Source organism: Chamaea fasciata, unplaced genomic scaffold, assembly GCF_029207755.1.
Source record: "Chamaea fasciata isolate MVZ Bird 193981 ecotype frontalis unplaced genomic scaffold, bChaFas1.0.hap1 SCAF_2, whole genome shotgun sequence".
Taxonomy (NCBI): Eukaryota; Metazoa; Chordata; class Aves; order Passeriformes; family Sylviidae; genus Chamaea; species Chamaea fasciata.
The window spans coordinates 1,683,360-1,711,267 of record NW_027094087.1 but is presented as its reverse complement, the minus strand read 5'-3'; the positions used below and the strand labels follow the sequence as shown (position 1 = coordinate 1,711,267).

Here is a 27,908-nt window from a genome sequence, read left to right as displayed (position 1 = left end):
AGCCTAATCTCAAAAGGTTATCTCTGAGATCCTGAGGCGCACACGGGGTGACTGACAGATATCCACCTCCGCCTGTCAAGATAGGGGAAGTTTTACAGCAAAAAAAAATCATCAGTGGTGGCAAAGGAGAGCGTTCCTTTTCCTTGTACAGCACTCATGGAGTGGGGGATGCTGCAGCCACGGAACTCTTCCCTGCTGGAGGCTGCACTAACCTGGAATCAACCCTTGGATCTTTAAATCCCTCACTGTCTATCACTAAACGAGGTACCCTGAGACTTTTGGATGCTCCACCACACCCTCTCACTCAACTGTTGTTTACTTTCACTGCAGCCCATATGAAGCGTGGAATATTTCCGGAAATAAAATAGGAATTCCTGGTGAGGCTGGGTGAGGTGCAGGGTTGGAAATGGGGACCGTGCAGGAGTTTCTGGTGGCAAGTAGTGATATAGATGCTGCTAATTAACTCCTGGTGGTATTAAGGAATTTTGTTTTCTCCTCCCTGCAGTCAATGAAATAATGAGGATCTGGTTAAACAAGTCCTTCACAGCTGGCTTACCACGGAGCTTAGGAGATCAAGGAGGTGCATTCCAGTGCCCCAAATCCTTTCTCCATGCCCATCTGATAATCTTTAAATACTGAGCAAAGGCTCGTGCATGTCTTTGGGCAGCACTGAAGGGCTCTGAGCTGTGGAGGATGATTTACCCAGTGTCCACACGAGCTCTAGTGGCTGTGTGAAACTTTACCAGGCTTTGGGATGCCCAGAGCAGTGATTCCAGTCTTCCCTACACATGAACAGCTCGTGCATCCACTTCCTGACGCATCCGCTGGATTAGGACGGGACTCCCAACTCTGTGGTGTTTTATATGTTGGAGCTTTGATTCTCACGCTTGTTTCAGGTTCCTACCTGTAATTTGTTATGGGATGAGAGAAATAGAGTGGGAGAGTTTATTTCTGTGGCTGCCCCTGGATCCCTGGAAATGTCCAAGGCCAGGCTGGACAGGGCTTGGAGCAGCCTGGGACAGTGGAAGGTGTCCCTGCCCATGGCAGGGGTGGAACTGGATGATTTAAGATCCCTTCCACCCCAAACCATTCCATGATTGTATGAAATGACCCTGATGAACATCCCCTACAAGAAAATGGGTCTGTGTATCATTTTACCCTCAGGGCCTGCTACCCACCTTCAACAGACTAAAATGGACAGAAATAAGCATTAGGTACTTCCTCTGCTACCTATCTCCGCGCAAAACAATTGGCAGTTCTGTTTTCAATGTTCTCTAAACCCAGATCATGATCAGTGGACCCAGCTTTTTTTAATTAATTGTGAACTGACGCATGAACATATTTTGTGGACGGTTTTCTGTGCAGGCAAACCCCAAAAGTTTTGAAAGGAACATTGGAATTGCTCTCTTGCCAACCTGTTCAGCCCGGTCCTTGTATGCAAAGGCTGGAGCAGAGGACCCCTCCCTCCCCTCTGAGAGGACAGCAGGGATGGGAAGGGATCCATCCCCCTGGAAGCTCCCGGGCATCCCAGGCTCTCCTGAAGGGAAGAGAAACATCGAGTCTGGCCCAGCAACCTGACCTGGCCCCAGGGCAAAGGAGAATTTCTCTTCCCAGTGCTTGGCAGGGCAGAGTCCAACTCACAGGCAGGGAAAGCTTTGCTTAATAACTTTGAGACTTCCCTGGAAAAATGCCTTTTTCTGAGCTGGGGAGTGTTTTGTGGGGTTTTATAGGGCCAGAAGGTACAGGGATGAATTCATCCAACTCGCTGGCCCTGTGGCTTGGGATGTTTTCACTAAAGTCAGGCTTGGGAAAACAATCCGAAGACACCAACCAAGAAACACAAAATGTCGCCTTTTCCTTCTTTATGGACAGTGTCAAGCAAGGAAAAAATAAATAATTTTAATTTTAATGCCCTTTTTTTAAATTGCAGTGGTAGAGGTAGGAAGGAAGGACATTCTGACAGGGACTAGCCACGAACGTATAAAGCACTGGCCTGCCAAAGTGTGTTTCTACTGTTGGGACGAGACAATGGATCTTCTCCAAAATACAACTCGGGTTCTGAACAATTTATTGCAGTTCCCTTCTGTGCTATCTAATTTATGGCTCAGCTACTTATGATGAATAGGTGGAGTTAATCTTTCGCAGGAGATTGCATCTGCTGATAGGACAGAACCTGACAAATTCCACCAGGCTGTTTGCGTATTGGCAGCACTTATAATTATTAACATTAATTCTCTGAGGAGCCGAATTCCTTATCACTGATGCTCTTCCTTTATGAGTCCCTCCCCTCCAAAAATTTAAGCTTTCAGCTTTCCAGCAACGAGCTCTGCCTTTATTGGGATTGCTCAAGCCGTGTCTTGGAAGCTCCTTCTTTGTTTTTCCTTCAATAATTTGCTAAAAGTACTACCATGTGTAAGCCTAATGTAGCAAAATATTTTAGTGTATACTTAAAATTAATCCTGCAAACCTAAGAAAGAAAAATGAGAATTTGCTAAATCAGCTCTTCCAAATGAAAAGGGGAAAAGAGAAAGTATCATATCCATAGCCTTTAAAAGATAAAATCATTAATGTGATTTATTTAAAATGATAAAGCGATGATCTGGGTTAGGTTTTTTAGTTCTTCAACTTGACTTTTCTGGAATCAGGGCAAAGAACTCTTCTAATCTGATATTTTGCATCTCTGTTTCTCTGGTTAAGTGATTGTAACCAGATAGAATACAGTACCCACAGTACTTTTCTTTCTTGTGGTGATTTAGTATTTTCATAATAGATTTTTTTAAACTTTCCTATCTACTTTTTTCCCTTTAATATTGATACATCTTAACCCTTTGCTGAGAGAAATATCAGGTGTTTCCTCATGATTGGGCTGACATGAACAGTGACAACACTTTGATTCAGTAGATGGTGGTTTTTGTGCAATATTCACTATAGTCAAAATGAGGGGTTTTCCTTCTATATTCTCTTGATTTCTGTGTAGTTTTAACCTTAACTGAAGCAACATTTCTGATTTGTGTTTTAATTTTAGGCACAGCCATCCCTCTCACATCAGTGGTGCTTCTTGAACAAGAAACAAACGTACAAAGCAAGAAAAATAATTTTCATATGAATATCCTTGAAAGACAGCTGGCAATAGAAATATGGATCTCCAGCCACATCTCTGGTCCTGTTTATCTCCCTTCAGGTGTTTTTTCCTGTGCTGAGATGGCCCCCATGGAAGCTTTGTGCTGACACACAGGAGCCCAGTTGGTGAAGCTGACTTGCGAACGGCGAGTTCTTTTCATGAGGTAAAAAGAGAGCTCTTGTCCTTTTTACGCTAAACTGAAATTCCCAGGTCAAAATTCATGCTGAGCAACGCTTCTTGTACTTTCTTACTCCAGCAGCTTTGTCTCAGTAAATGTCTTTTCCACCACAGCTACAGGTTGCTTTTTATTAGGGGAGTATGACCACTGGCTCCCCAAAAGGGAAAGGCTCCTTTCCATGTTGCTTTCCAGACCACTCCCTTCCCTGGGAATTAAGTGGCCTGCTCGCAACAGTAAAATAGCTCTGAGCTCATGTGAAAAAGCCGTCTGAATCCTGGATGGATTTCACAAAACTCTGGTTCGCTGGGTAATAACCAGATTAAACAGGCCATGACATAATCGATTCCATATTTTATAATCATCATCTGCATCTTGCCTAATTAGACAAGATGCAGTAGGGCCGAAAGGCATCAATATGTTGATTTAATAATTGCGTGGGAGCTGCTGCCGTTTTATTGACCAGATGCTGTACTGGACAACAGAGTTGTTTCTCTGCATCAGTTACTTTGAAATCACTTGTTCAGCACACTCACTTTGCTTCACTCGCTGTGGGTATTTTTGATATACAAGGAGATGAAGTGAAATGGCTTCAAAGTGAAAAAAAGTAGGTTTAGAATTTTTATATGAGGATGGAATTGTTCCCTGTGAGGGTGGTGAGCCCTGGCCCAGGGTGCCCAGAGAAGCTGTGGCTGCCCCTGGATCCCTGGAAGTGTCCAAGGCGCAGTTGGACGGGGCTTGGAGCAAGCTGGGATAGTGGAAGGAGTCATCCAGTTGAGCAAAAGAAAAATCTTTTTCCTTTTCTTCCTTCTGGTTTCTTCCTCCTTTATTCCAGTGAAAAGAAGTCAGGAGAAAATGACAAGGTTCCCTACTAAAATGAAAGCTGAGGCTTTTTGCTTTTCAGTCAACCTTTTAATATTTATTCTGAGTAAACTTCATGCTTGGGGTCTAACAAAAAAAAAAAAAAAAAAAAAAAAGAAGAAGAAGAAGGTAGGAATGGATGCAATGGGTGCACAGCACCTTCTCCAAGTTCCCTGCTAAGAGCAAAGAGGAGATTCCTAGAGTGTGCTGAGGTGGAAGGAACCCCAGGGACCATCAATTCCAGCTGCTGGCCCTGCACAGACCCCCCAACAATCCCACCCTGGCAGCGCTGTCCAAGCTCTCCTGGAGCTCCGGGGCTGTGCCCTGCACCCTCTGACATCCAACATGAACCTGCCCTGGCACAGCTCCAGCCCTTCCCTGCGTCCTGTCACTGTCCCAGAGAGCAGAGAGCAGTGCCTGCCCCTCCTCTTCCCCTCACGAGGATGATGAAGAGCACAACGAGGTCTCCCCTCATCCTCCTCCAGGCTGACCAAGCCAAGTGCCCTCACCCCACTCCTCACAAGGCTTCCTCTCCAGGCCCTGCACCGTCCTCATGGCGCTTCTTGGGACTCTTCCTAAAACCTTTATGTCTTTCTCACGTTACGGCTCCCAAAACTGGCCCCCAGGAGCGGAGCTGAGGCCTCTGAGGGTATAAAAGCTCCTTCCAAGAAAAGGTGGGCGAGATGTCGGGTGAGGGTTGGCAGGGATTTCGGTGTGCAGAGCTCCTGGTTAGGGCTACACCACAGTTCCTGCCTTCTTTACCTCCCTGGCAGGGGTGTGCCGGAGTATATACCAGGCACAAAAATGCATTTCAAGTCTATGAACAAAAATAGGAGTGTAAATGTTGGATTGGCATCAGTGTTTGAATAGGGGCAGTCGCTAAGGAGTAACCAATGCCTTCCCCATAGTGACAGCCTCTGAAATATGATTGATTCATGGTTTTAATCCTGTTTATCCTTGCACCCAGTGGCTTTTCTGTTTCTCAGTGTAAACTGAAGCGTTGAACGTAATCTTTTAAATGTTCTTGTAGAAAAACAACCCCCCCCAAAAAAAAAAAGCTTTTTTTTGGCCAGAGTTAGTGCCCTTCTCCTGTGACCGAAACTCTGGAGAAAATTATGATTGCCTAAATGTTCTCCTCAAAGTGGCTGTGATTCTTGAGATTAAGCTACTGGTCATCCACTGTGCTGTCTTGTCCCCTTTTAGGTCACTCCTTCAAACCCAGCAGCTTTTCAATCACATGTTTTATGCTGCCATTTCATGATTTCTCACCTTGGAGAGGAAAAACTGGTACAAACAAATTCCCCTTGGATGGTTACACCGCAGAAAACACCAGCTTAACTTGTACTGGCTGTGACCACATAATTTTTTTTCGGGCTTATTAAAGAGGACCGGAGACCAGCAGGGATTAGCCACAAGCCTTTGAGGAAGTTTTGGGAGTTGGTGTTGAAGTTCTTTTTGCAGGGTAGCGGAGCAAAAATCCCCTGCATTCCTCTGCCTTTGTGGTGTGTTTGATCTGTGGGCAAAACAAGGAGTCTAATTTAATTTTACAGCGTGCTGTGATATTTTTATGAAGGGTGTGATGCGTGCGCTATTTGAGGTTATTTCCCTGCTCCTTGGACCGTCAGCCTAACACCTTTCACAGGCATTAAATCCTCATTTCAAACGTGGAGAGCCAAGGTTTAGAGGATCAGGTCCAGATATCAAACTCCTCACAGGGAAGAACTGTGAGGAGGTGTGGCTGATCAGCTCTCTTACCAACATTACTGTGTCCCTGTCCCTCTCCTTAGATTATATAAAACATTAAAGAAAGAATGGGTTTGGATTTTTTTTCCTGAGAATCTCGGTTTTCAGGTAAATCCTAACGTGAGCAGGGTGAAATACTGTCCCAAAACTGCTAACATTTTTCTCCTGACTGAATTCTGTTCTGCTCAGCCACCATGAACCACATTAGAGTAGGAGGAGAGTGATGAAAAGCCTTCTACAGAAAAAGCAAGTTGACAGCAGCAATCAAAATCCTTTTCTATAGGAACTCTCTGCCTGCAATTTTTTTACCTCCTTTCCTCCTCTCTAAGTATCAGAGACAATGGGACTTGATCAAGTGTCCTGGGGCTGGCTTTTTAGTGGTCAGTAGCATCATTTCTTTCTAAAATCGTGTTCTTCTGTTTCAACCCTGGAGAAACAAACAAACAACAACAACAAACCCGCGCAAATTTTATTTTAAATAGCACATTCTGCTTCATAGACCCCAAACCTTTACACACTCTTCTTTCCTTAAAACACTTCAAGTGATAGAAAAATGGACCGAGTCCTCCTGCATTTACCCTGCCATCTGACTTGAAGAAATAGGAATTGTGCATCCTTGAATGAGGTGTAAAAAGATAACGCGGTTGTATGTGCTCCTCACTGACTGCTTTTGAAAGCTGGATGTCAAAATCAGCATTTTCACGAGATACACGTTTTTTGGGGGGAGAATTTCAATGTAACCAACTCACCAAGCCTTCTTCGTGACAGAAAATTTCAGATTTGTACACTTTCTGTGTGTTCCTGGACGTTTCAGGACAAAGTGCTAAAACACGTGGGGTTGGGACAGAATCCACAGTGCTTGCTTACATTGCAAAAGGTGATTATTTCATTGTTTTCACACTCTGAAAAATGAAAATATATTATCCTGCAAATGAGCCCCATACCCCTGTTCAGGACAATTTATACATATTGACACAGGCATACACTCTCCTATTAATTGATGGGGTGGATTTACCATTTCACAAATATTTTTGTTCTCAATTTTCTTGCTATTTCTCATTGAAATAAGGTTTTGCTTAATAAGGGTGGAATTTCCTTGGTTCTTCCTGAAAAAAAAAAATGAAAAAAAAAAAGGAAGTTTGTGAGGAGTAAGAGGAGCCCTGAGTGCTGCTAGGCACATGGACCTAAAAGATGGAGAGGGATGAAAACAGGTCCATGCTCATCCTCCCCTGGCCTCTCCTGCCTTCCCAAGTGCCCTGATGGAAGAGGAATTAGGCGAAAAGGAGAGCAAGATAAACATTTTATTCGATGTTTATCAAAAAGATTGCAGCTGCGCTTGCTTCATGTGATTATAAGTACAGAAGGGAAAAAAAACTAGGCCATGCACCTAAGAAAAGTTCACAGGGATTTATTTTTTTTTTCCTTGGAATGATACTTCAGGACAGGTAGTTGTAGTACAAACACCAGTTCAATGCAGAGATTGCTTCAATTCACATCAGGTACCCAGTTCTTTCCCACTAAAGATCAGGTCACGTCCCCCCGGGGGAGCCCCAGCAGAACTGTAGCTCTGGGGTGGATTTTCACGGGTTTCACGTATTTTTCAGGCCCAGTGATCCATTTTTGCAGTTGGAAACAAGTAAAAAGCCTCATCTTTCAACAGCAACCTCTCACAAGCCTTTCACCAGGGATTTTGGGAACATGTAGCTATCTATAGGCCGCCGTTCAGGAGCTGTTTGTTCCGCTTTAAAATACTCCAGTTCTACCTGGGGTGGGTTTTTTTTTTTGTCACCTGTGTCTTAGATTTGAGGTGCAAAAAAGAGCTGTCATCAGAATTTCAGGGAGCTCCTTAAAGCACTGTTTGAACAGCCTGGACAACATCTGCTGCTGCTTTGACCTCGCCCTCACGGGCTACATTTTGTTCCTTCCTCAAATCAGTGTGTTAAGAATATCTAAAGGCCTCCTTAATATCTGGCATCTCTTGTTCTGCTCCTGCTCCCCCTCCTCTTCCCACTGCTCCCGTTGTTTGAGCAGGATATATAAAGATACCTTTGTTACCCTTTCTGGAAAAGGAGCGGCTTCTTCAGTCTTAGAGTTCTTTGAGGATTTCTCCGCTCTGAGTTTTTATTTGGCCCTTGCAAAGGAGGCCACGGCCTTGGCAGCAGAACTGGAGACCATCCACAGAGGTATTTCAGGCTTCCTGATCCAGGCCAGTGGGTCAGAGCTCACAGTTCTCTCTTCATCAGAAGGAAAAGAAGTTAGAAATCTTGTTCTGCAATTAAGAGGACACTGATGTCTGTCTAGGGCACAAACAGGGTTTATATGATTTTGTTGCTTGCGCAGCTGATGGAGGCTGGAGCGTCTCAGGTGTGATTTCTGATCTGACCATGGGGGTGAGCCTGGAGATTCCAGTTCCATGATAAACCCTTGGAGCCCCTTCAACATCCAGTGCCTGCTGTAGCTGTGCAGCCGCTCCTCTCGCAGCTCCAGGCTGGGGGCTGAAGTGCCACAGTTCGAGAAATAAAGCAGCTCCTCTCGTGAAACACGTAAGGAAGCGCTCACTTTTCTGAACGCAGATTTTCCCAGTCGGCACTAAAGCCTGACCCTTGTGTGCTTTCAAGACATTTACTACTGTAATTGTGGCCAGCTTTACCATAAACAAAAATCATCCTGGAGGGAGCCCTTTCAGAGGCCAAAGATGGGTTGTTTGAGAGGCTGAGGCCTCAGTGTGTTGTATCAGAAAGCGATGTGAGTAATTCCAGTGTTTTATCCCTGCAGCTCCTACCATGCCTACTTTTCCATTCCACTGGCAAGTGGATTTCATATTTCATTTCACACGCACCCCATCTGCACCACGGTAATTTGTGTGCCTTTCAGCTGACTTTGTGGAGTGAACTGGTTTAGGTTTTCCTCAGGAAAAGGCGTCATAAAACGAGGTGTTGGTATGCCGCGTCCGAGTGTTTTTCCTCCGAGCGAGCTTGAGCTGTTCCTGCTGGCACCAGGGTCTGATAAGAACAGAGTTAAGATTCATTTCAGATGGAGCCTAGAGAAGTTTGGTTCCCTCCACTGAATTTGTCCTGCTCAGCACAGAGCACTGGGAGGTTTTTTCGGGACTTTATACACTTGAAATGATCCAGTGGGGTTGTTGGCTCAATTATTCATCTAATACACCAGAAGAAATGTTTTCATCTTCTGTAAAAGTGCCGCATTCTTTGTTTTCTTGATTGCTGCTATTGAATAATTACAATTCTGTGCTTGTCTTGTTACAAATATTGACTGCAAATTTTGATATTTCTGTTTAGCAGAGAAGCCTTTGCAATTAGGTAGAAATTCAAGTGGAAATAGCAAAGGCTTGGCTTTCCAAGGAACAGATGCTCACAGTGATAGACTTTTCTCTTTCCTGTCAAAGTGCTGGGCCTGGTTTTGTTGAAATTTGTAATCATTGAAAAGAATTCGCAGATTCATCACTCAGAACAAATTTCTTATATGAACAAGGTGGTGTTTTTCTCTTTTTTAAAAAAAAGAATGAAAAAGAGGACTGAAACTTTTCTTCCACTTCCTTTGTTTTGTTTTTTTTTTTTTTTCTGTTGATCAGATGTATTTCCCTAGCATGGTGTAGAACCTAAATATCAGGGATTCTTTCCAGCCTTAGCTAATAAACATTTTGCAAAATACCCTGAGGGTTTGCTGCTTCCCTGAGCACCTCATACCTACATGTGTGAAATAGGTGGTCTCCTGTTACCCTTACCCATATCTTTGATTAAAAAACCCAACTAACTGTAAATGGATTAAAGGCAGCACCGGGATAACCTGGTTTGTTAAGTCAATAAAAGCCCAAATTGAAAGGATTGTAAATCTATGAAATATTTACTGACATGTTAATGTTTTTCCCTGCAGTTTCCAAGCACACTTGGAGCATTTCCTGTCATGTTAATTAAATGTTTCTCGTTCTGTTTCTGCCGTTTAGGCCGGGTGGCTGCAAAATCAATCAAAGCACGAGGCTGGAAGGGGAAAGCTGCAGGGGAAGGATTTGCCCACCTCACTACAGCTCACAGGTACGGAGGGAATTGTCCTGAAAAGAGCCATTGATTCCCCTCTGGAACAAATAGTCAGGGATCCGTTACCTTTAAGGAGCCCTCCCACTTTTCTGGGGCTCTTGTCCCATTGATCTTTAAGTAGGAGCCTTTTTGGAGAATTCTTTTCTCGCTCTGGTTTAAGTTTGAACCCATTTTTATTGCCACTACCTAAAATCTGTTTTTGTTTGTTCTGTTTTTTGGGTTTTGTTTTTTTTTTCCCCTCAGCAATAGTTCGTTTTGCTTTGTTGTCCTTAAGAAGAAAAGCAGTTTTCTTTTCTCCTCTATTGCATTTTATTTGAAAATGTGGTTTCCAGGGCCAGCGGCCAACTCAGCAGTTGCCTCTTAGAATAGAGATTGGACTGGAATTTATGGAAGAAATGTAGGTGTGAGGCCTGTGAGCAAGGGCTGCCTGGGAGTGGGTTTGTAACAGCCCCCTTTGTCCTGCCTGCCGTGGAAGTTGGGCGCACAAACACATGAGATTGCTGAGATAGGAGAGAAACTGGATGTATTTAAGCACAGAGAAAAAACAGAGGAAAAGAAAAGGGACCTTTGGATATAACTTTTAAATCTGCAGACAGAGCAGCTGTATTAAGGCTTCCAAAGTTTTCAATGCCTGTTTTGGAGCTGACTGGGCAGGAGCCCTCTCTGTACCAGGGATTGTGGGAATTGCACCTTGCTCTGCAGACAGAAGGGCCCAGATACCCCTTTTTTTTGCTTCAGAAATGAAAAATCCTCCCCTAGAGTGGAAAAAATTGTGTGGTATTTTTAATTCAACTTCCTGTTACTCATGCCTGCATTGGAGAGGTGTAAAGGCTTTTCCAGCTGTACTGAACACTTGCCCCTAAAAATCTCTTAAAATGCAGTTGCCCTTTACTTTGGTTACAGTTACAAAAGTGCTGAAGATGCGGCAACGCAAGGATATGGGCACAATCCACCTTCTCTGTTTTGAAAGGTGGCAAAGCTTGTCGGCACTTCCAGAAAGATCTTGGCAGATTCTCTGAGGCTGCCGTGGAGTTTGATGCCTGTCTGCCTCAGAGCCAGGACCACAGCAGCTGGAGGATGAGGCAGCTGTCACTTCCTCCTTCTCCCTGCCCGCCTTTTGGGGTGGAGTAGAGCTCAAAACAGGGGGGAATCCAGACAGACCTGACAGCATCCTGATTTAGTGACTGCACAACGTCCTTCAAATTCACACAGTGCCCTTAAAATTCCGTGATACTGGATATTCAGTTCACAGTGACCCCCTGTGAACTCCAGTATCACAGACTGCCCTGCTTAGTGGCAAATGCACCCCTGCGTCACCAAACCTGACTGCTGGTGATTCTTCCTGAGAAATTCTTCTAAGGCTTGTGCACAGTTCTCTTTTAGCTATACTTGGACCTTTCTGTTTTCTTTTCCAAAAGAATTGTGTATCCTCATATACTGAAGAGAAAAAAAAGCTGCTTTAAAATTCAACTTAACCCAGGCTATGGCTGTTCATCTTCTTATATTTAATGCAGGTTAATGTGAATCCCATTAATTTCGCCTGCTCGATGTACCCAGTGCCCTCAAGCCTTGTCAAAGCCACTGATCTCAGTCTCCTTCACATCAACACTGGAGCATGACTTAACTTATAAATTCATTAAGTCCGGAGTACAGCTCCTGACAAGTGCTAAATGCATCTCACATCGAACAGCATTTGTCAAAAGTCTATTCTCATTAAGCTCAATTTGGGTTTTACAAGAAGTTCCCTTGGAGATGCTGGCTGTTTTCATCTTGCAGCAGCAGTAAAGAGTATAATAGTCTCTTAATTGTTCCCTGAGGAACTGCAAATGTGCAGAATTGCTGCTTTGTCGACTGGGTTCTCCCAGGGACAGGAGCTCTTGGGTAAGTTTAAGGCTGCGTGATGAACGTACCTGTTTGCTTGTGAGCTTCTGTTCCATTTGCCTCCTCACGAAGGGTGCTGGGAGTTTTGCTCCCTGCTTGTACCACGGAATCGGGGAATCACAGAAGTGTTCGGGTTGAAAGGGATCGAAGATGATGCAGTTCCAACCCTTGTGCCATGGGCAAGGGTCGCTTTTCTCTAAACCAGGTTGCTTAAAGCCACATCCAACCTGGCCCTAAGCACTTCCAGGGATGGGGCAGCCACAGCTCCTCTGGGCAGCCGGTGCCAGGGCCTCAGCACTCTCACGGGGAAGAATTTTTTCCTACTACCCAGTCTAAACCTACTCTCTGTCTGTGTAAAGCCATTCCCACTTGTCCTGTCACTCCAGACCCTTGTAAAGAGTCTCTCCCCATCTTTCTTGCTGTTTTCCTTCAGGTACTGGGAGGCCACAATGAGGTCACCCCAAAGCTTCTCTTCCCCAGGCTGAACAACCCAAATTCTCTCAGCCTTTCTCTCTAACCGACTTGATGGACTCATTTTCCTCCAGAAGCTCCCACAAGGACACTGAAGGACGAGGCAGAAGGAGCAGGAAGAAGGGGGGAAAAAACCCTGTGGCACAGACCCCACTTCCACTTCCCTCCTTGAATGGAGGAAGTTTTTCCTCTGGCCCGGGTTCTCCTTTTCGTTTGAGCAGATGCTGCTTGTTATCTTCTCTACTGCCTACAGTGGGTGCTCTGTGGTGCTCAGAGCCTGTTTATTTAAGAACTGTTTGACAGTCCCTCTTTGGAAACCCATTAGGAACTATTCACACCGTGTTAAAACTCGGGAGACATTAAATTTCACCTAATGCTTCCTGAAAAGCTCTGGCGTCTGGCCTGTGTTTCAAGAAAGAGTTAAGCAGGGAATACACATGGCAAAAGAGCATACATAAAGCTGTCCCCACCTTTCCCTCTGCAATAACAAAACACAGACCTCTTCAAGGGGAAACTCAAGGAAGTCATTCAAAAGCAGGTCTTTCATAACTTATCAGTGCCTTACATATTATATTGTACAGGTGTCACTGTGTAATCCCCCGCTCTCTCAACAATTTTTATACCCAACTGAGGATGTGAAAGGTCCATCTGGATTTCCTCTGGCTTTTCTTCCCAACATTATTCGGTCTCTGTTTCTTCAATCTCTGCTAAGCTGGTGGAACATGCCCTAAAATGTCATTACAGCACTTTCATATTCCGTACTGAAAAAAAAAAAAATTAATGGAATAGAGTTTGCAATTCAAATCCTGCCACTGACAGACGTTTGCTGAGGCAAAGTCAGGAGGTTCAATTTAGAAGCTGTAAACTGTTACAAGGCTATAAATTCCTATTCCATTAATGTGCCACTCTCAGATGGGGGAAGAAAAGAACCAGCCCTCAGCTTTTTGGAGTTTATGAAATCAGGGGTGATCATGGTGCTTCTACAGCTGCTTCTTCCACCTATGCCACTTAAAACTCCAGGTGAAAATCCAGCTCCTTGGCCTTTGAATTGAACTGTAGATTCCTGAGTGAGAGGCACTGTATTTATTTACACATATTAGTACCTCTCTAAACACTGGCACAATTGTAATTCAGCAGAGTAATTATTAATAATGACTAAATGTTTATTTCCCTTTCTGAATTACGTCCTCTCTTTGAGACATCATGATTTTTCTTTCCTAAGGAAGAGAGAAGAGAAGAGAAGAGAAGAGAAGAGAAGAGAAGAGAAGAGAAGAGAAGAGAAGAGAAGAGAAGAGAAGAGAAGAGAAGAGAAGAGAAGAGAAGAGAAGAGAAGAGAAGAGAAGAGAAGAGAAGAGAAGAGAAGAGGGAACTAAAAACCAGAATTCACCAGTCCAAGATAAAGTCCAGCAACACCCCAGGAGGCACCAGGTACTGTAGGTTTTGTATTAGCAGTAGTCTCCAAAAATCCTTCTTTTGCTGTTTGACTCCCTTCCCTCTTTATGGCTCTACACTTAATACTGAGTTTGAAACCAGGGCAAGATACTAAGAGCCTTAGAAGGTTCTCCTTCCATTTTTCATTTCCTTCTCTCACCACCGTCACCATCATCCCAACCAACATCTTTTTCCATCCATTTAAAAAAGGAGAGTGCTGGGGATAAAACACTGCAGATGTTTCCACAATATAGTCTTGATACATTTCTTGTATTTCATTTAAGTCCTTGAACTCTAAAGTTATTTTGTATCTTGTCATGTTTAGCCCTGCTGCAGTGCCTTCCAGTGTAAGTTCTCAGTGTATTAATTAGAACGCGTGCTCTGGTTTTCTTCCCATCACAATTCCTTGTGATTAGAAAATAGGATCAGACAATATAATCCGATTAGTTCCCTGTTGCTGCTGATTAACTGCGGAGTTTCCCTGGACATCTCAGTGTCTGAGCAGGCTCCTTGCTCCTGGAGAGGACACACTGTCACGAGAGGGATTGTTTTACCACTCACTGAAATTCAACCCGTGTGAATAATGGACTCCCATGAGAAACCGTGAAAATCAGCCTCCACGGCAGGATAATGCCAAAACCAGGCTTGAGTTTCACAGTCACCAATGAATCAAGGAGGGTGAGAAATTATGTCTGAGGAACCATTTCCTTCAAGCCTTGCTCTGGCACAGCAACGTGGTTTCTTGCAGCGTATCTGTAAATTTTACTTCCTTCATGAAATTAATCAAGGATTTTCACAGAGGCGTTTGTCGTGCATTTAAAGATTTGGAGTTTTGGGGGTTCTTTCCACTGCAACTTTTAGTGCGAGGAAAAGCCAGGGAGAATAAATTTTCCCGAAAACTTTCCACATCATTACATTTGTTAAAATTTTGGTGCCCAATTTTAACTGAAGTCAAACAATATTTTTCTGAAGCAGCTGTGGTCATGGATTCAGCTCCAAACTAACAGAAAGGAGAGTGCTTTAATACATTATGTGAGCACCTCTAGCTTTGCACACCCTTCAGCAGCTCACATGGACTCAAATTAAGCACTGCTGTGTTTTCTAAGCCCTAGATAATACATGTGTTTCTTTTCCAAAGATGTTTGGAGTTGGTCTTATGGTTCAGGGTTGTTGCTAAAGCAATAGTAGGTATTTTGGGCAGCAGCTGCTGCTGTTGATAAGAAGTCTTTGTATGAGGGCAATGTGCGTTGAGGTTGGGTGCTTTCTCTCTTTTCAATTTTAACTTCTTACCCAGCTTCTTTAATGGGAAGGCCTTGTCCACTCAGAATCCCAGAAAAGCACATTTTTTGCCCAGGCTTCTTTTTTCTGTTGAGCAGCAAGGAACAGCTGGTAGGGAATTCTAACCCAGAGTGAAAGTGGCTTGGACTCCCTCCCCCTCTTCCCTTACTCCTCCCGAGAAGAATTACTTTGCTTTGAAAGCACACTGATTATTGTGGAATAAAGTAATGTTCCAGATAAAGTGTTCCCAGAGGACGGGGGTTTGCTTAAGCTGCTGCTGAAGGATGCTGCTGCAGTTAGACCAGTTAGTTTTCCTGTTCAACTTGACTTGCTTTGAAAACAAATCCTTCCCACTTCAGTTTTAAAGAATCAAACTATTAGGAGCAGGCGAAGAGAGGGAAAATGGAGGTACTTCATTTTAGCAAGAAACCTGGCAGTTTTTTGAGTTATAGCTCATAAAAGTGGGAGTTAGGAGTTTGCCTCAGTCATCAGCTTGAAAAGTATTTTTCTTTTCTCAAGAAGTGTCATCTCCTTGTGATAGAATAAATCGAGAGTGAGGAAGAGCCCAGGGAGGCTGAGGAGTCTCTCCCTGGGGATATTCCAGAGCCATCTGGACACACTCCAGTGCCCTGTGCCCTGGGATGTCTCTGCCTGAGCAGGGAGGTGGCCCCAGTGACCCACTGTGGTCCCTTCCAGCCTGAGCCATCCTGGGATTTTAGGAGGAAGAATTTCTTACTCAACCCGTGAAAGGTGTGACAGTAGAAATAAATGGGCTTAGATGACTGTGAGTGGCAAATGCCAGTTATCAGACTAATTAACCTCTGATTATTTTGAAATCTGTGAGGTTTTACATAAGGAAGCCATGGGACAGCGCATGAACACCTCTGTGGGTCAAAGCCCCTTTCAGATTCACAGTGTGACTTTTAGGTGTTGCCTGCTGGATTATTCAAGGATTGCTTCTCCTGTTCTTGTGCCGTGACAGCAGTGGGAGGTTTGGAGATGCCAGCACCACAGGATGGTGCTGATGGCAGGCGGGAGCATTTCTCTGCAGGCAGGCATGCAAACTATGCATACGCAAGGAGGGATCAGCCAGAAGCCTTGAACGTTTCTGTGAACTCGACTACACGAGCACTGAGGAGAAATTTCCAGGCACACCTTGGAAGCAGGACAATAACCCATCATTTGATGAGTCTAAAAAGGTCCTGAGCGTTTGCTCCAAGTTAAATAAGAAGCAGCAAGATATTAAAAAGCCTCTCCGCTCCCAGAGTCAGCTTAATTTCGTGCTTTGGGGGGTGGGTTTGAGCACACTGCTCTGATTCCACTGATCTCCATACATTTGCTTCTTCCTGTTCTCCCCCAGCCCCCCATAAACTGGATTAAAGGCTTGTATGATTGATACATGCAGTGGGTTGAATTCATCAGGCAGAAGATTGGGGTCAGAAGGAATTTCCATTAAAAGCAAACTGGAAATGATGTGAGGAAGGCTGGAGGAGGAGCTGAGGGGGAAGCAAGAGGGGGCTGAACAAGGAAATATTTCTCTGGAGCATTTGGAATGGATGACTCCCGTACTCAAATTAAAAGCAAAGCAATCTGACATTGCAATTTGGGTGACTTTATTCCAGTTCAGTTTCTGAGGAAGTCCAGGATTCTTCCTTAGGACTTGCAGTGCAGCATGGAGATGCCACAGTTTCAGGTCTGATTTTGCTGAGGAAAAGAGAATGTCAGGGTCTGGAAATGTGCACGGGGAAATTAAGACAGAAAGCACCTCTGTTTTATCTATTTTCATGGGAAGCAGAAAGCTCTAACCGCTCCTTTTAATGGAAGGTAAAGGGAGAAAAAATTTGTTTTTCATTTTAGATCACTGCTTAGTTTTGGGGTATTTGTTTCACACCAAATATCCCTCTAGCCAGGTAAGCCTTAAATAAAGACACAGCCTTGAATTGCTTTAATCATGTCCCATTTGTTTGAAAGAGTGATGCACTGACAGAACACTGTGAAGTACTTACTTGACATAGTTCATTCCAAGTTGTAATCACAAAAGACTGATAATATCTTTTTTTCTCTTCCATTTTCCACAGTCATTGGGGAATTTCCAGCAGGATGCTTCCTGGACACTCCAGGGACCAGTTTGGCTGGAATTTCTGTTGTATTTTGCTCAGCACATGGTGAGTGCTTCATATAAATGACCTTTTGCATCTGTAGCATGTGGAGACAGGGGTTAGAAACAAGCTAATACTTGTTTGATATTATTCCTTGTGTTATCACCATCTGGTACACAGCTAAAAAAGTACCTAAAATTATTCTGTTAGCACCTGGCATTTTCTGGCAGAGCAAAATGTTGGATTTGGCCCATAGAACTGCAAAGTGAGAGTTTAAACACATCTTGAGGTTCCACTAATGCTGCGCCATCTGAAATGTCTTTGATACTGTGTATGCACCTCAAGTGGAAAAGCAAAAGGGGGGGAAGAAAAAATTTAAAAGCAAAAAAATAGATTTGGAACTCTAAAGGTCTTACTTTTAGAGGTAAGGGGGTTTTTTTTAGAGGTAAGGTTTTAATTTATCTGCAGAAGGAATTTAAGTAAACAGAAACATAGTAAAAGTAGCAATTGAAAAAGATGCAGCACACTGAAACCAAACAGTACCAAACATGGGCTGTTTTATCTCAAAAATGCAATAAATCAGGGGCTGATGAAACCCAAGAGCTCCGTTTACAGAGGAGATTAAGCAGTCAGGACAAATTTATTACTTTTGGATTAAAAGCAATCACGCAGCATTTGTAATCAACAGAAGAAAAAGCAAATGTGATGCTCGTGACCAGGGAGAAGCTGAATTTGTTGCTTCACGTGTTCGTGCACCCTCAGTGTCACCAATCGCTCCTGACACAGGTACCAGGTCACAGATGTTATCTTTTCCCAGTACTTCTCCCCAAGCGTAGACACACTTTGGTTTTCTGTCTGTTTTTCAGTGATAAAGTCCCTCCTGGCCAAGTTAGAAAAGAAAAGGTGGAGTGCTTCATTCTGAAGCCAGTTTGGGGACACGACTGCAGCGCATTGTGCTGCGAACTCGGGGACCTCAGCTGTGGAATGAATCTGTCGCATTCCTCAGCACAGGGGAAGGGTGGGGCTGCGCTTGCAGCATCCCTGGCAAAATAAAAACCAGGAGCAGCTTCCTTTTGGCTCTGGGGAGAAGGCCCCAGCAGCGTCAGAGAGCAGCAGCAGTGCTCACCAAAATGTTCAGAAATCAAGGTTGGAAAATGGGTTGATGATCAGTGGCACAGGAAGGCGTCAAGCCACGCACCTTGCAGGCTCTGTAGTTTTCATGGAGATTCGCAGTCCCACACTTCTGCTGAAACTCAACACATCTGATATTTTTAATGCTCCTTGCTTGGCCTCTGTTAGTACCAAGATGTGCTGTGTAATAAGTAGAAATCAATAAGTGTAAAAAGTAGAATTTAAGGAAGGAAGTTGTTTGTTTCGCTTATTTAGCTCAAAAGTGAATGAGGTGAGGTTTATGTTAATATTGCAACGTGGTTAACATTTCTCCAGCGAGGGGCCAGCAGACATAAACAAATGAGTTCTGCCCAAAATTGAGTTCAGCAGGTAACTATTAGAGAGGTCAGATTTTCCTATAGAGTTGCACCTTCTGTTATGGAAATCGAGAAGAGAAACGCAGAACTGCCGTGGAATTCGTGAACCTGATTTAAATCTGTGCGATTTATTAAGAGCTAGAAATTGAAACTTTTCTGCTGAGTGGGTTATTTTGATTGGTGGTGTGAAATTCCTTCCCTTGGTTTAGAAAGTATTTGAAAAATGTAAGGTAGAAAAAGAATACCCCGAGCTTGACTAGAAGCAGCCCATTGAGCTGTGGTTGTGTAGTGATAAAATTCGGATACACATCAGAAGCACTAAATTAAATACCTTTTAAAATTGGTTTAATGTCATGTCATGTTACTGTCTAGAGCTCTGTGACCAGATCACCGAGGGGAAATCCTTGTTTGAAATGGTTTCAGCGAGGCGAATTACAGATACCTTGGAGAAAACACTCTGGTTTTCTCAAGAAACCTCCCATGTGGAATATACAGCAACTTTTTAGTTTGACTTCTTTAATAGACTATGCAAAAATAATACTGCTGGGCACAAATCCTGGGTCCAGTTCTGGGCCCTCACTCCAGGAGGGCCCTGGAGGGGCTGGAGCGTGTCCTGGGCAGGGAATGGAGCTGGGAAGGGGCTGGAGCACTGGGAGAGGCTGAGGAGCTGGGAAAGGGGCTCAGCTGGAGAAAAAGGAGGCTCAGGGGGGACCTGGTGGCTCTGCACAACTCCCTGACAGGAGGGAACGGCCTCAGGCTGGGCCAGAGGAGGCTCAGAGCAGAGATTCAGACAAAATTCCTCACAAGAAGGGATTGTCAGGCACGGGAAGGAGCTGTCCAGGGAATCGCCATCCCTGGAAGTGCTCTAAAAGCCTGTAGATGTGGCGCTGGGGGCCATGGGTTAGTGGTGGACTCGGCAGTGTTGGGTTAATGGTCTGACTCGATGGCCTTAGAGGTGTTTTCCAAACTTGATGAGCTCTTCTGGAGGTTCTGGAGCCCAGTTTATTTTTATGTGCTGTAAGAAGCAAGCACGCTGTGGGAGATGCGCTGCTCTGGAAAGGCTCAGACACCTCTGTTTGCTTGGAGGGAGAGCCCAGTCCTGGATCCACGGATTTAACAGACTCCAGGGGCAGGAGGGGAATGGATGGGAAGAACTGAAATCCGCAGGTTGCAGAGGAGAGCTGAGGAGAAGTGGCCTCAGTCTTTAACATTTAGCCAGGGCATGATCTGAGCTGGTGAAATCCTCAGCTGCTCACAGCAGTGGAGTCGGGGATCTGCATGGGAGATTACAGGAATGGGGCCTGAGTTCTCCACCCAGCACGGTGGGGGAAACCGGGAGCAGCACTGGGAATTGAGCCCAGATCTCCTGAACTTCCACTCAGCCCCTCAGCCAGATGACTGTTCCTCCTCCTCCAGAGAGAAAATATTCCCTGGAAATAAATACCGCCCTGAAAGAAATCCAGAATTCACCTAAGTTAGTGTTTTATCAAGAATACATTGAACATTTATCGAATCACTGTTTACCTTTGTTGTAATGGATGTTTTTGCAGTATTTTCTAGCGGCACAACACATCTTTAACCCTACAGTGATGTGGCCATAAAGGGGTCAGAATTAATGAGGGGCAACGTGGCCTGAAATTCTCCCATTAGCAGCAACTCTCCAACTTCTTGAAGAGTTACATGCAAGCAAGCAAAAAGATACACTGAGCAAACAAGGGAAACATTTGGAAAGATAAAATATTTCAAATACTAGCAGATGAAGCACTTATTGTGAAAAAAGAAAAAGGCTTAGGAGTAAAATACATTTAAAGATGCAGTTTGTTGTACCATAATTATATTATTGCCTCTAGAACAATCAATCTATTTTCTCTCTGAGAATATTTCCAAGCAGTTGTTTTTGAGCAATTTTCCTCATATGAATAATCAGTCTTTTGAAGCATGACTCCAGTGTAAGGTCAAAGTTGTTTTTTATATTCTCCAGGCAGCTGAATTGCTTTCTGCTTATGTAATACAGATGTCAAGCTGTTTGAAATACTTGTGCACTTTGGTGACTTGTAAGAAAAAGAAGCAAAAACTTTTCTAAGTGCTTGATTTGGTCAGTTTGAAAATCCATTTCTCACTTAAAATGGATCTTTACGTCTCATGTTCGTGGAAATTCTTCCCACCTTACAAACAAAATACAGTAATGGCTCAGTTTCCAGCAGTGACTTTTTATCAGGATTTAACTGTTCTCAAAGTGGGGTGACAACATTTCTCAGTTTTTACAGAGCAAATTTCAGGCAAATTGGAGTCTTATCTGAAATACCTTTGAATCTGACAGGCATTTGAAAGTTTTTCATCTTGTGAAACACCTACAGGTAATTCTGCTCTGCCAGGAATGAACTTTGGGTCCTGCTGAGCCTGTGTAGGTTATGTAAGTTTTTATCTTTTAAAAGACATAATAATTATGATGAGATTAGGGGTAACAGGGACATGTGTTTGTCATGTTGGAGCTGGGCTGGGTGGGCGGGGAGGGCCAGATACAGAGGCCATATCCATGGGTTTCCTGAGGAAGCTTTGGAGTTTGCATTTCATAAATCACATTTACAGCGCAGCTTCTGAGGAGAGGCTTGTCCAGCCCTGGTGTGCTGGGACAATTCAGTTTCTCCAGGATCAAAAGGCCTAATCATTGCTATTGTGAGGGCTCCAGAGCCAGCCCCTGGCAAATTGCCACTTAATAGTGGTCAGGCTGGACTGGACTGTTCATGGATCCTGGATCACGTGGCATTAGTGGCTCAGCTTCCCACCAGCTCCAAGAGCTTTGCACAGTTGTCTGCTGGGCTGTGTAAATAACTCTAAATGTGTCAGAGTTAGACAGTAAATATTCCCCAAGTAATGAAATTCTAGAAAAACAGAGCGAAGAAGTAATCCAGAATGTCAGATACCACTGGATAGAGCCGGGAAAAGCAGTTTGCTGGTAGAGCCATGGGGCTTTCAGGTAGGCAAAAAAAAAACCCTCAAAATATCTCATTTTTCATTGCCAACATGACATACTGTGTATTTTGTACTTTACATCAACATTCAATGAACCTTCACCTGTTTTGGTGGCAATAATTTGATTTAAATAACATGGTCTTAAATCTCACCTTCTGAGAGGGATTAAGCATCAGCTTTTGCAAATGGTTGGTAAATTTAATTTCAGCAAAGTTGTTTTGGTTGTCTGTTTGATTCATCTTTACCTTATCCTCCTCTGACCCCGACTTTGATAGTAAATTAAGGAATTAGAATTTTTCAGTGTTGTAAGCTGCCGATATATATCTCAAAATGCATCTTTAATGGTACACAAATTACCCCCTTTATTCAGAAGAGTTTAATTTCATCACAAAGAAACTTCTTTAGCAAGGTGTATACTCACAGAAGACACCTACATTTGGTTGCTGAATTTGGATTAGGTCAGGGCATCTGAACCATCTTCATCCGCTTTGGACAAATGCGATCCATTTTCATTTTCTTTAAAGAACGTTTCTTTGTTAAGCAGATTTCTTGATAAATTGCTCAATGTGATTTTGTTACTTTAATATTTTCATCTTTGCGGTGACACAGCAGAAGAACAGCCTAAATTAAATTGGGCAGTCAGGAAAAAATTGATTAAAACTAAGGTGATACAAATGAAAAGGATTTTGTGCTTAAGTGGTGACAGAAGCAACAGTTTAAGTGTTGATTGGAGAATTTTGGAGGTTTAAGAAAGCCATTTATCTCTACAAAGGGGGAAGCCAGACTCTGATGTTGCCAGGAACAAGAACAGAGAGAACATAAAAATTTAGGAGGGTAACATGAAGGATGATATTTGAGTCAAACATCTCATTAAAAGAAGAACACAGGGAGGGGAATGGAAACACAGAGAGGAGCATGTTTTTTCTCTTCAAAGCAAACAAAAAGTGAATGCAACAAAAAATTATTTCAAAAAATACATATGCTGAAGAAAGGCCAAAGCTTTAAAGGCAACTTATGTTCCCATATTTATGAGACTGTATCGTGAATACAATTTGAGCAGGGATGTTTCCCACTAAAACCCAAAACTTTAAATGATAGCTCTTCAAAATGCTTTCCAGTGCTTTATGTTTCCTGTAATGGAAAACGTTATCCTTCATTAAAAGCCAGCTAGACTGTCAGTATTTTCCATCATCCTCTATTTTCTCCTAGGCCTATATTATAATTTAACAGCATTCTTGATCTTCATTTTCCCATCAGAAGAACTATACCAATTTTCCCTTCCATGTTTTCATTAGTATGGAAAAGGCTCCTTTCGCCTGTGTGGAGTCCAAACCCAGAAGAGTTGCCAAGCACTCACAGAAGTACATAAAAGGAGAGGTAAAGAACAGCCATGACTGATTTTTGCCCATCTCCCTCTTCAAATGTGCGTCTTTCTGAAGTCTTGCCCCAAATATCTCCATCTGGGACTCCCGTGGGCTCTGTCACTGCTCCCTAATCCTATTAAAGCATCATCCCATAAGCCTCAGTTCATAGAAATTCCCCACCGCCTTAAGTGCAAAGAGGATCTTGCTTTTGGAAAGCCCCAGAGCTGCCTTTTGAGGACCTTCTGTGGGAAATTCCCCTTGCTCGGGTTTAGGCACCTGTTGTAGGAGAACTGACCTAAACCAACTGGTGCAAGATTCAAACAGAAGCAGGAAAGAAAAAAACCCACAGCAAAAGAAAACAAAAATATTCAATTTCTTCATCTATTTCCTGGTTGACCTGGAGAATTCTTTGTGGATCCTGAGAGTTTAGATGCATTCGGAAAGCAGCTGAATAAAATCCCGGAATAAAGAGCTCACTGAAGGTCTTTAAGCACACGAACGATCCGTGGAGTGTTAGAATATTTCTCAGCTACAAATTGCCAGAGGCTGAAAGTGAGTCCTGGGGGCAAGGAACCATCCACACCCATTATCATGGTCCTTCCTAAGTTAGACTGAATAAAAGAGAGAGCTTTGCAGGAAGATTTGCTGTGAACTAGGAAAACAGTTGTTTTGTAAGAGAACTTCACCAAATGGTGACAGTTTGTGCGAGGGGAAAATGTCTGGATGGAGTAATCTGACCCTTTCCCATCTCTGCTGAATTTTAGGGTTGGCTGGTTGCGCAATGTTCCGTTTTCTAACGCAGTCCCTTTGAAGTAGAAAACAACATTTTTGACCGTTTCTAGAGACAACCAGCAGAGAATCCTGTGGGATTCCTTGCTCCTGGGTCGGTGTCTAAATGAGCCTTTTAGGGACACCAGCCCCGAGCAGAAGTGTGCCATCTGCTTCTCTCGGACCAGCTCTCCTCGTCACCCTCTGCTCTGCTCTCTCGTTCTTCCTGCTGTCACATTTGCCTGAACAAGCTGTCTGAGAGGGTGCAAGGGTGCACAAAAGGGCACAAAACCATAAGGGACAGGATCAGGGAGAAATGTAACACCGGCTCAGAACAGCAGGGAAAAGGAGATCCTCACACGCTAATTTTCTTCTCAGCCTTTCGTTCATTCAGTGCTCGGAGCTGGAATAGAATTCATCTCTGCTGGTTGGAGATGTCCTTCTCTTCATTCCTAGATTAGCCCAATTTATATTTTATTCACAGAGTTATTTCCTAGGCTTAGCTAGATTAGTCACCTGTGTTTGTGTGTTTGTGTCAGTGACATTTGTCCAGCTTTTGTTGTATATAGCAAGGTGGAAAAAAAAAGAAAATTAATATTAGAAAGAGTCTCCCAGGAACTAAAAAGAGGCTGCCGAGTGTATTAAGTTACAAGAAGCCTTCTGAGGAGTCTCAGGATTTCTGTAAGTTGACATACACAAAGTGTGCCAGTCCTTTTGTCTTGCAGGGAGTTAACGTGATTAAGCTTTTTATCTGGCGCGCCTTCTCACTAGAGAATCCGCATGAAATCCCCCTAAATTCTCTTCATGTCTTTCCAAAAAATAATACGAGCTTTTTTAACACAGCCTTCTTTACTGTCTGGAATGTGTTTTCATTTTCTAAGTGCTTTTCAAGGTTGAAACGAGGGAAGTTTTGGTTACAAATGCACATCTCCAGCAATGAACTGGAGCGAGCAGACTGAAGGCCCGCGTCTGGCATGTCCTTTTGTGAAACCTGAGGCCTTTCTAACCCATTTCATCCTGGATGCTGCTTTTGAATCCTACAACGTGAACTTCTTCCCTTTGGCAAAGTCAGGCTGAGGAATGATGTCACTGAAATGAAACCCTAGCACGTGTGAGCATGGAATGTCTGTTACTGCCCTCTTTAACCTCAAGGGGTTTCTTTTTCTTCTGGCAGAGCCAGGGATGGATCCACACACTCCATACAGTTGAAACTCTATGTTCTGGATTTTCTCCTGTGGCTAGATTTGTGCATGAAATCTTGTGATTAAAGGGCCAAATGGAGAATTTGGGTAAAAACTGACTAAGCTGGCTTTCACCAATGCAACTGGACCTTCCCACCATCGCAGGAAACAATTCTTTCCCAACGTCCAATCTAAACCTGTTTCCTGTCAGTTTGAAGCCATCCCCCCACCCCATCCTGTCACTCCCTGCTCCTGTAAATAATATCTGAGGAAGCAGAAGGCCTAAACGTCCTCCAGCTCTGTGAATTGCTGGATTCAGGCTGGGATCTTGAGCTTTGCCTTCCTTCCCCATCAGTTCCCATCCAGCCCTCCAAGGCAGTAACAGAAACAGCATTTTGGTTGAAGCGCCTGGACATCAAACTTTCTTGTGGTAGCCCTTGTTATGAAGGACTGAGCTGAAATTCCAAAATCCGTTGGAGGAACAAGGAAGGAAAACTCCCAGCTTGCTGCTAAATACGTTCCCACTGAAGCAGAGTTGAGCACCACAGCTGCTGGGGGAAGAGAAAAGCTTCAACCCAGAACAGAGCCCTGAGGTCAAACTGAAGAGAATATTCAGCCGCCCTCCTGGCAGAGCATTGTCTGAACATGTCCAGTGCTTTACCACACTCACCACACTCTGTATTCCTAAAGAATACCCTAAAGCTGAAGGCTATGCCTTCAAATGTTGGCTGCACGTTTCATCTTTCAGAGGTTTGAAGTTCACCAGCATTATCTGTGCTTCGGTAATGAATTTAGACAGAGCTAATCAGGCCATTCTGCAGTAGGCTTGGCCTTCAAAATCCCGAAGTGTGCCAGTCTAATTTTGGCAGACAATCTTCCTCTTTAGTGCATTTTTACCATTTCTATTCAAACCAGCTCTCCAGATATACAAGTTCCCCAAATGCTGGTTCCAGTGTAAATTATCAGCCGTTCCACATTTAGGCACTGGAGATCAAGCTTTGCAAAGCAGGCCTACATAAAAGAAGGAGAAAGAAAACTCTGGGAGTTGCAGAAAATAAACATTTATAATTTTATGTCTTAGCAGCATGTTGGGGTTAAGCAAGAAAATATTTGTGGAAACATTCTTTGCTTGGAAATGGAAAGAAGTTGTCATTTCAGTAATACCTCAGGGGAGAAAGAGGAAAGTTTATTTCAAATATTCCTTTGGCAATTAGAAAATGCTGTTTTCAAGCTGCTCCCTACCATTCCCTAATGTCCACAGGAGACAATTTATGTGCTGCACTCTAAAATTGTTCTCCCTTTCTTTGGTGACCAGAAATAATTCCTGCAGCATAGAGATCCTGGAGTTCTCCATGGGTGCATCTTGGGAGAAAGGGTCATTTTCTGATAGGAATTGGTGGCATCCAAGGTACAGATGGGTGTAAAAGGAAGTCAGATTGCCCATGGAGACCCTTTGGACCCGAAACAATGTTTGCTCATGTCCTTGTTTGACTTTTTGGAGCAAATAAGGTTGGTTTATTTATTTGTTTAGAGGAAAGATGATCATTATTCTGTTAGCTCAACTGCAGACTTTTTTTTTTTTTCTTCCACCCATTCCAGATGTAAGGAATAACATACAAATGACAATGATCGTATAAAAATTCAGGTAGATAAAAAAATCACCATTGCAGGCTTCTGCAGTAGGTGTCAGTGGCTCTTATAATTTCTGTGATTGCTGAGTCAGAGAGAAAAAAAAAAGTGCTTTTTTCTTTGCTGTCTTCCAAGAAAACACGATCCAAAACAAATATCCTCAGATTCCTTCAAAGCACTGATCTCTGCCGTATCTGAGCAGCTGAAAGCAGAAAAGCAAACAGGTTTCAGTGATAAAATGACTGTAAATTATCAGTAGTGGATGAGATATCTCTGTGTCCAGGAACAATTCTGACAAAAACCCACAACAAGTTGTTGCCTGGTTGGGTAATAAGTGTAAGGTTCTCATTCTGGACGGGACAGGCTTCGTTCAGGACTGCAAGTCCTCAAGGTTGGCTGATATTTCTTTGTGTCCTGAGGGGAAAGTTCTTACGTTAATCCAATGGGCTGGGAGGCAAAAATCAGTTCCTTTTCTCTGTGTAATCATCGCCATCAATCACCGAAAAGGTTCATCCACGTATTTTATTGCTGCTTTATCAGTTTCCTGACACAGTGAGATCTCTGCCATAAAGTCTCCCTGTGCTGTATGAAGCCTCTGAATTTCCCATGGCATTTCCGTGGCTTGTGTTGGGCAGATTTTAATGGAAAGAAACAGTTCTGCATGAGACCCGCATCTCAATCTGTGTCCAATATTGCAGCAGCTTGAAGTATAAATGCTGGAACAGAAAGATAATATTTGAAAATGGTGTTTCGACACTGCAAAATAAGACACAGCCAGGAAGCCACTGCTCTTACTCCCAAGTGCTGCTGGCAAACGTGAAATCCAAGTCCAGCTGGATTTCACACTGGACAGTGCTCAGAGCCAGGCATGTTTAAACCTCCCTGCTGGAATCAGAGCAGGAAGAAAGAAAAGCAGCAGTCAAACACACTGATCCAGTAATTTCCATGCTTGCTTTGGCCACTGCTCTGCTGTGGTAGGTTTCAGAGCTGAGACAATCTCCTGCCATCTGTACAAGCACAGAGCCTGTTCAAAACAGGCAAACGCAACTGGGTCAAGAAATCTGAGGGCTGATGAAGGCTTTAGGCTCAAGTCAAAATGAAGTTGTTTGCAGCGTTACCCCATTAGGGCATTTTCAAATTGTAGCACAGCTGACACCAACTTATTATTGCCCTGATGGGAGTTTTAATGTCTAGAAACAGTTGTATACATCCCCAATGAAATATAATATTCAAAAAGAGCCATTAGAGTTGAATTTGTGTATCTTCAGAGTCTTGGCATTGTTCATATATATATATATATATTGAATTTTAAAAATTAAAAGAGAATTTTTGAGGGAGATGATAAAAGAGAATAAATGGAGGAGGAGAATCCACTCAGTTTACAGGGGAGC

General features: G+C 43.5%; 1 protein-coding gene across 14 annotated transcripts in view; it reads left to right on the top strand.

Moving 5' to 3' along the window:
* LOC136303963 (chromatin assembly factor 1 subunit A-like) overlaps positions 1-27,908 on the top strand; it is a 220,802-nt gene that overhangs the window by 164,094 nt on the left and 28,800 nt on the right. For 8 of the 14 annotated variants that reach the window (XR_010724331.1, XR_010724333.1, XR_010724340.1 and 5 more), the window contains 4 exons: positions 3,026-3,284; positions 9,865-9,952; positions 13,530-13,735; positions 17,095-17,181. Coding sequence is in view for 1 of the 14 variants with exons in the window: in XM_066207638.1 (XP_066063735.1) it covers positions 3,280-3,284; positions 9,865-9,952; positions 13,530-13,735; positions 17,095-17,181 (386 nt within the window). In the remaining 13 variants the exon portion in view is untranslated. Of the gene's footprint in view, positions 1-3,025; positions 3,285-9,864; positions 9,953-13,529; positions 13,736-17,094; positions 17,182-17,803; positions 18,916-27,908 lie in introns of those variants that run through there. The other 6 variants (XR_010724328.1, XR_010724341.1, XR_010724345.1 and 3 more) reach the window with 5 other exon arrangements.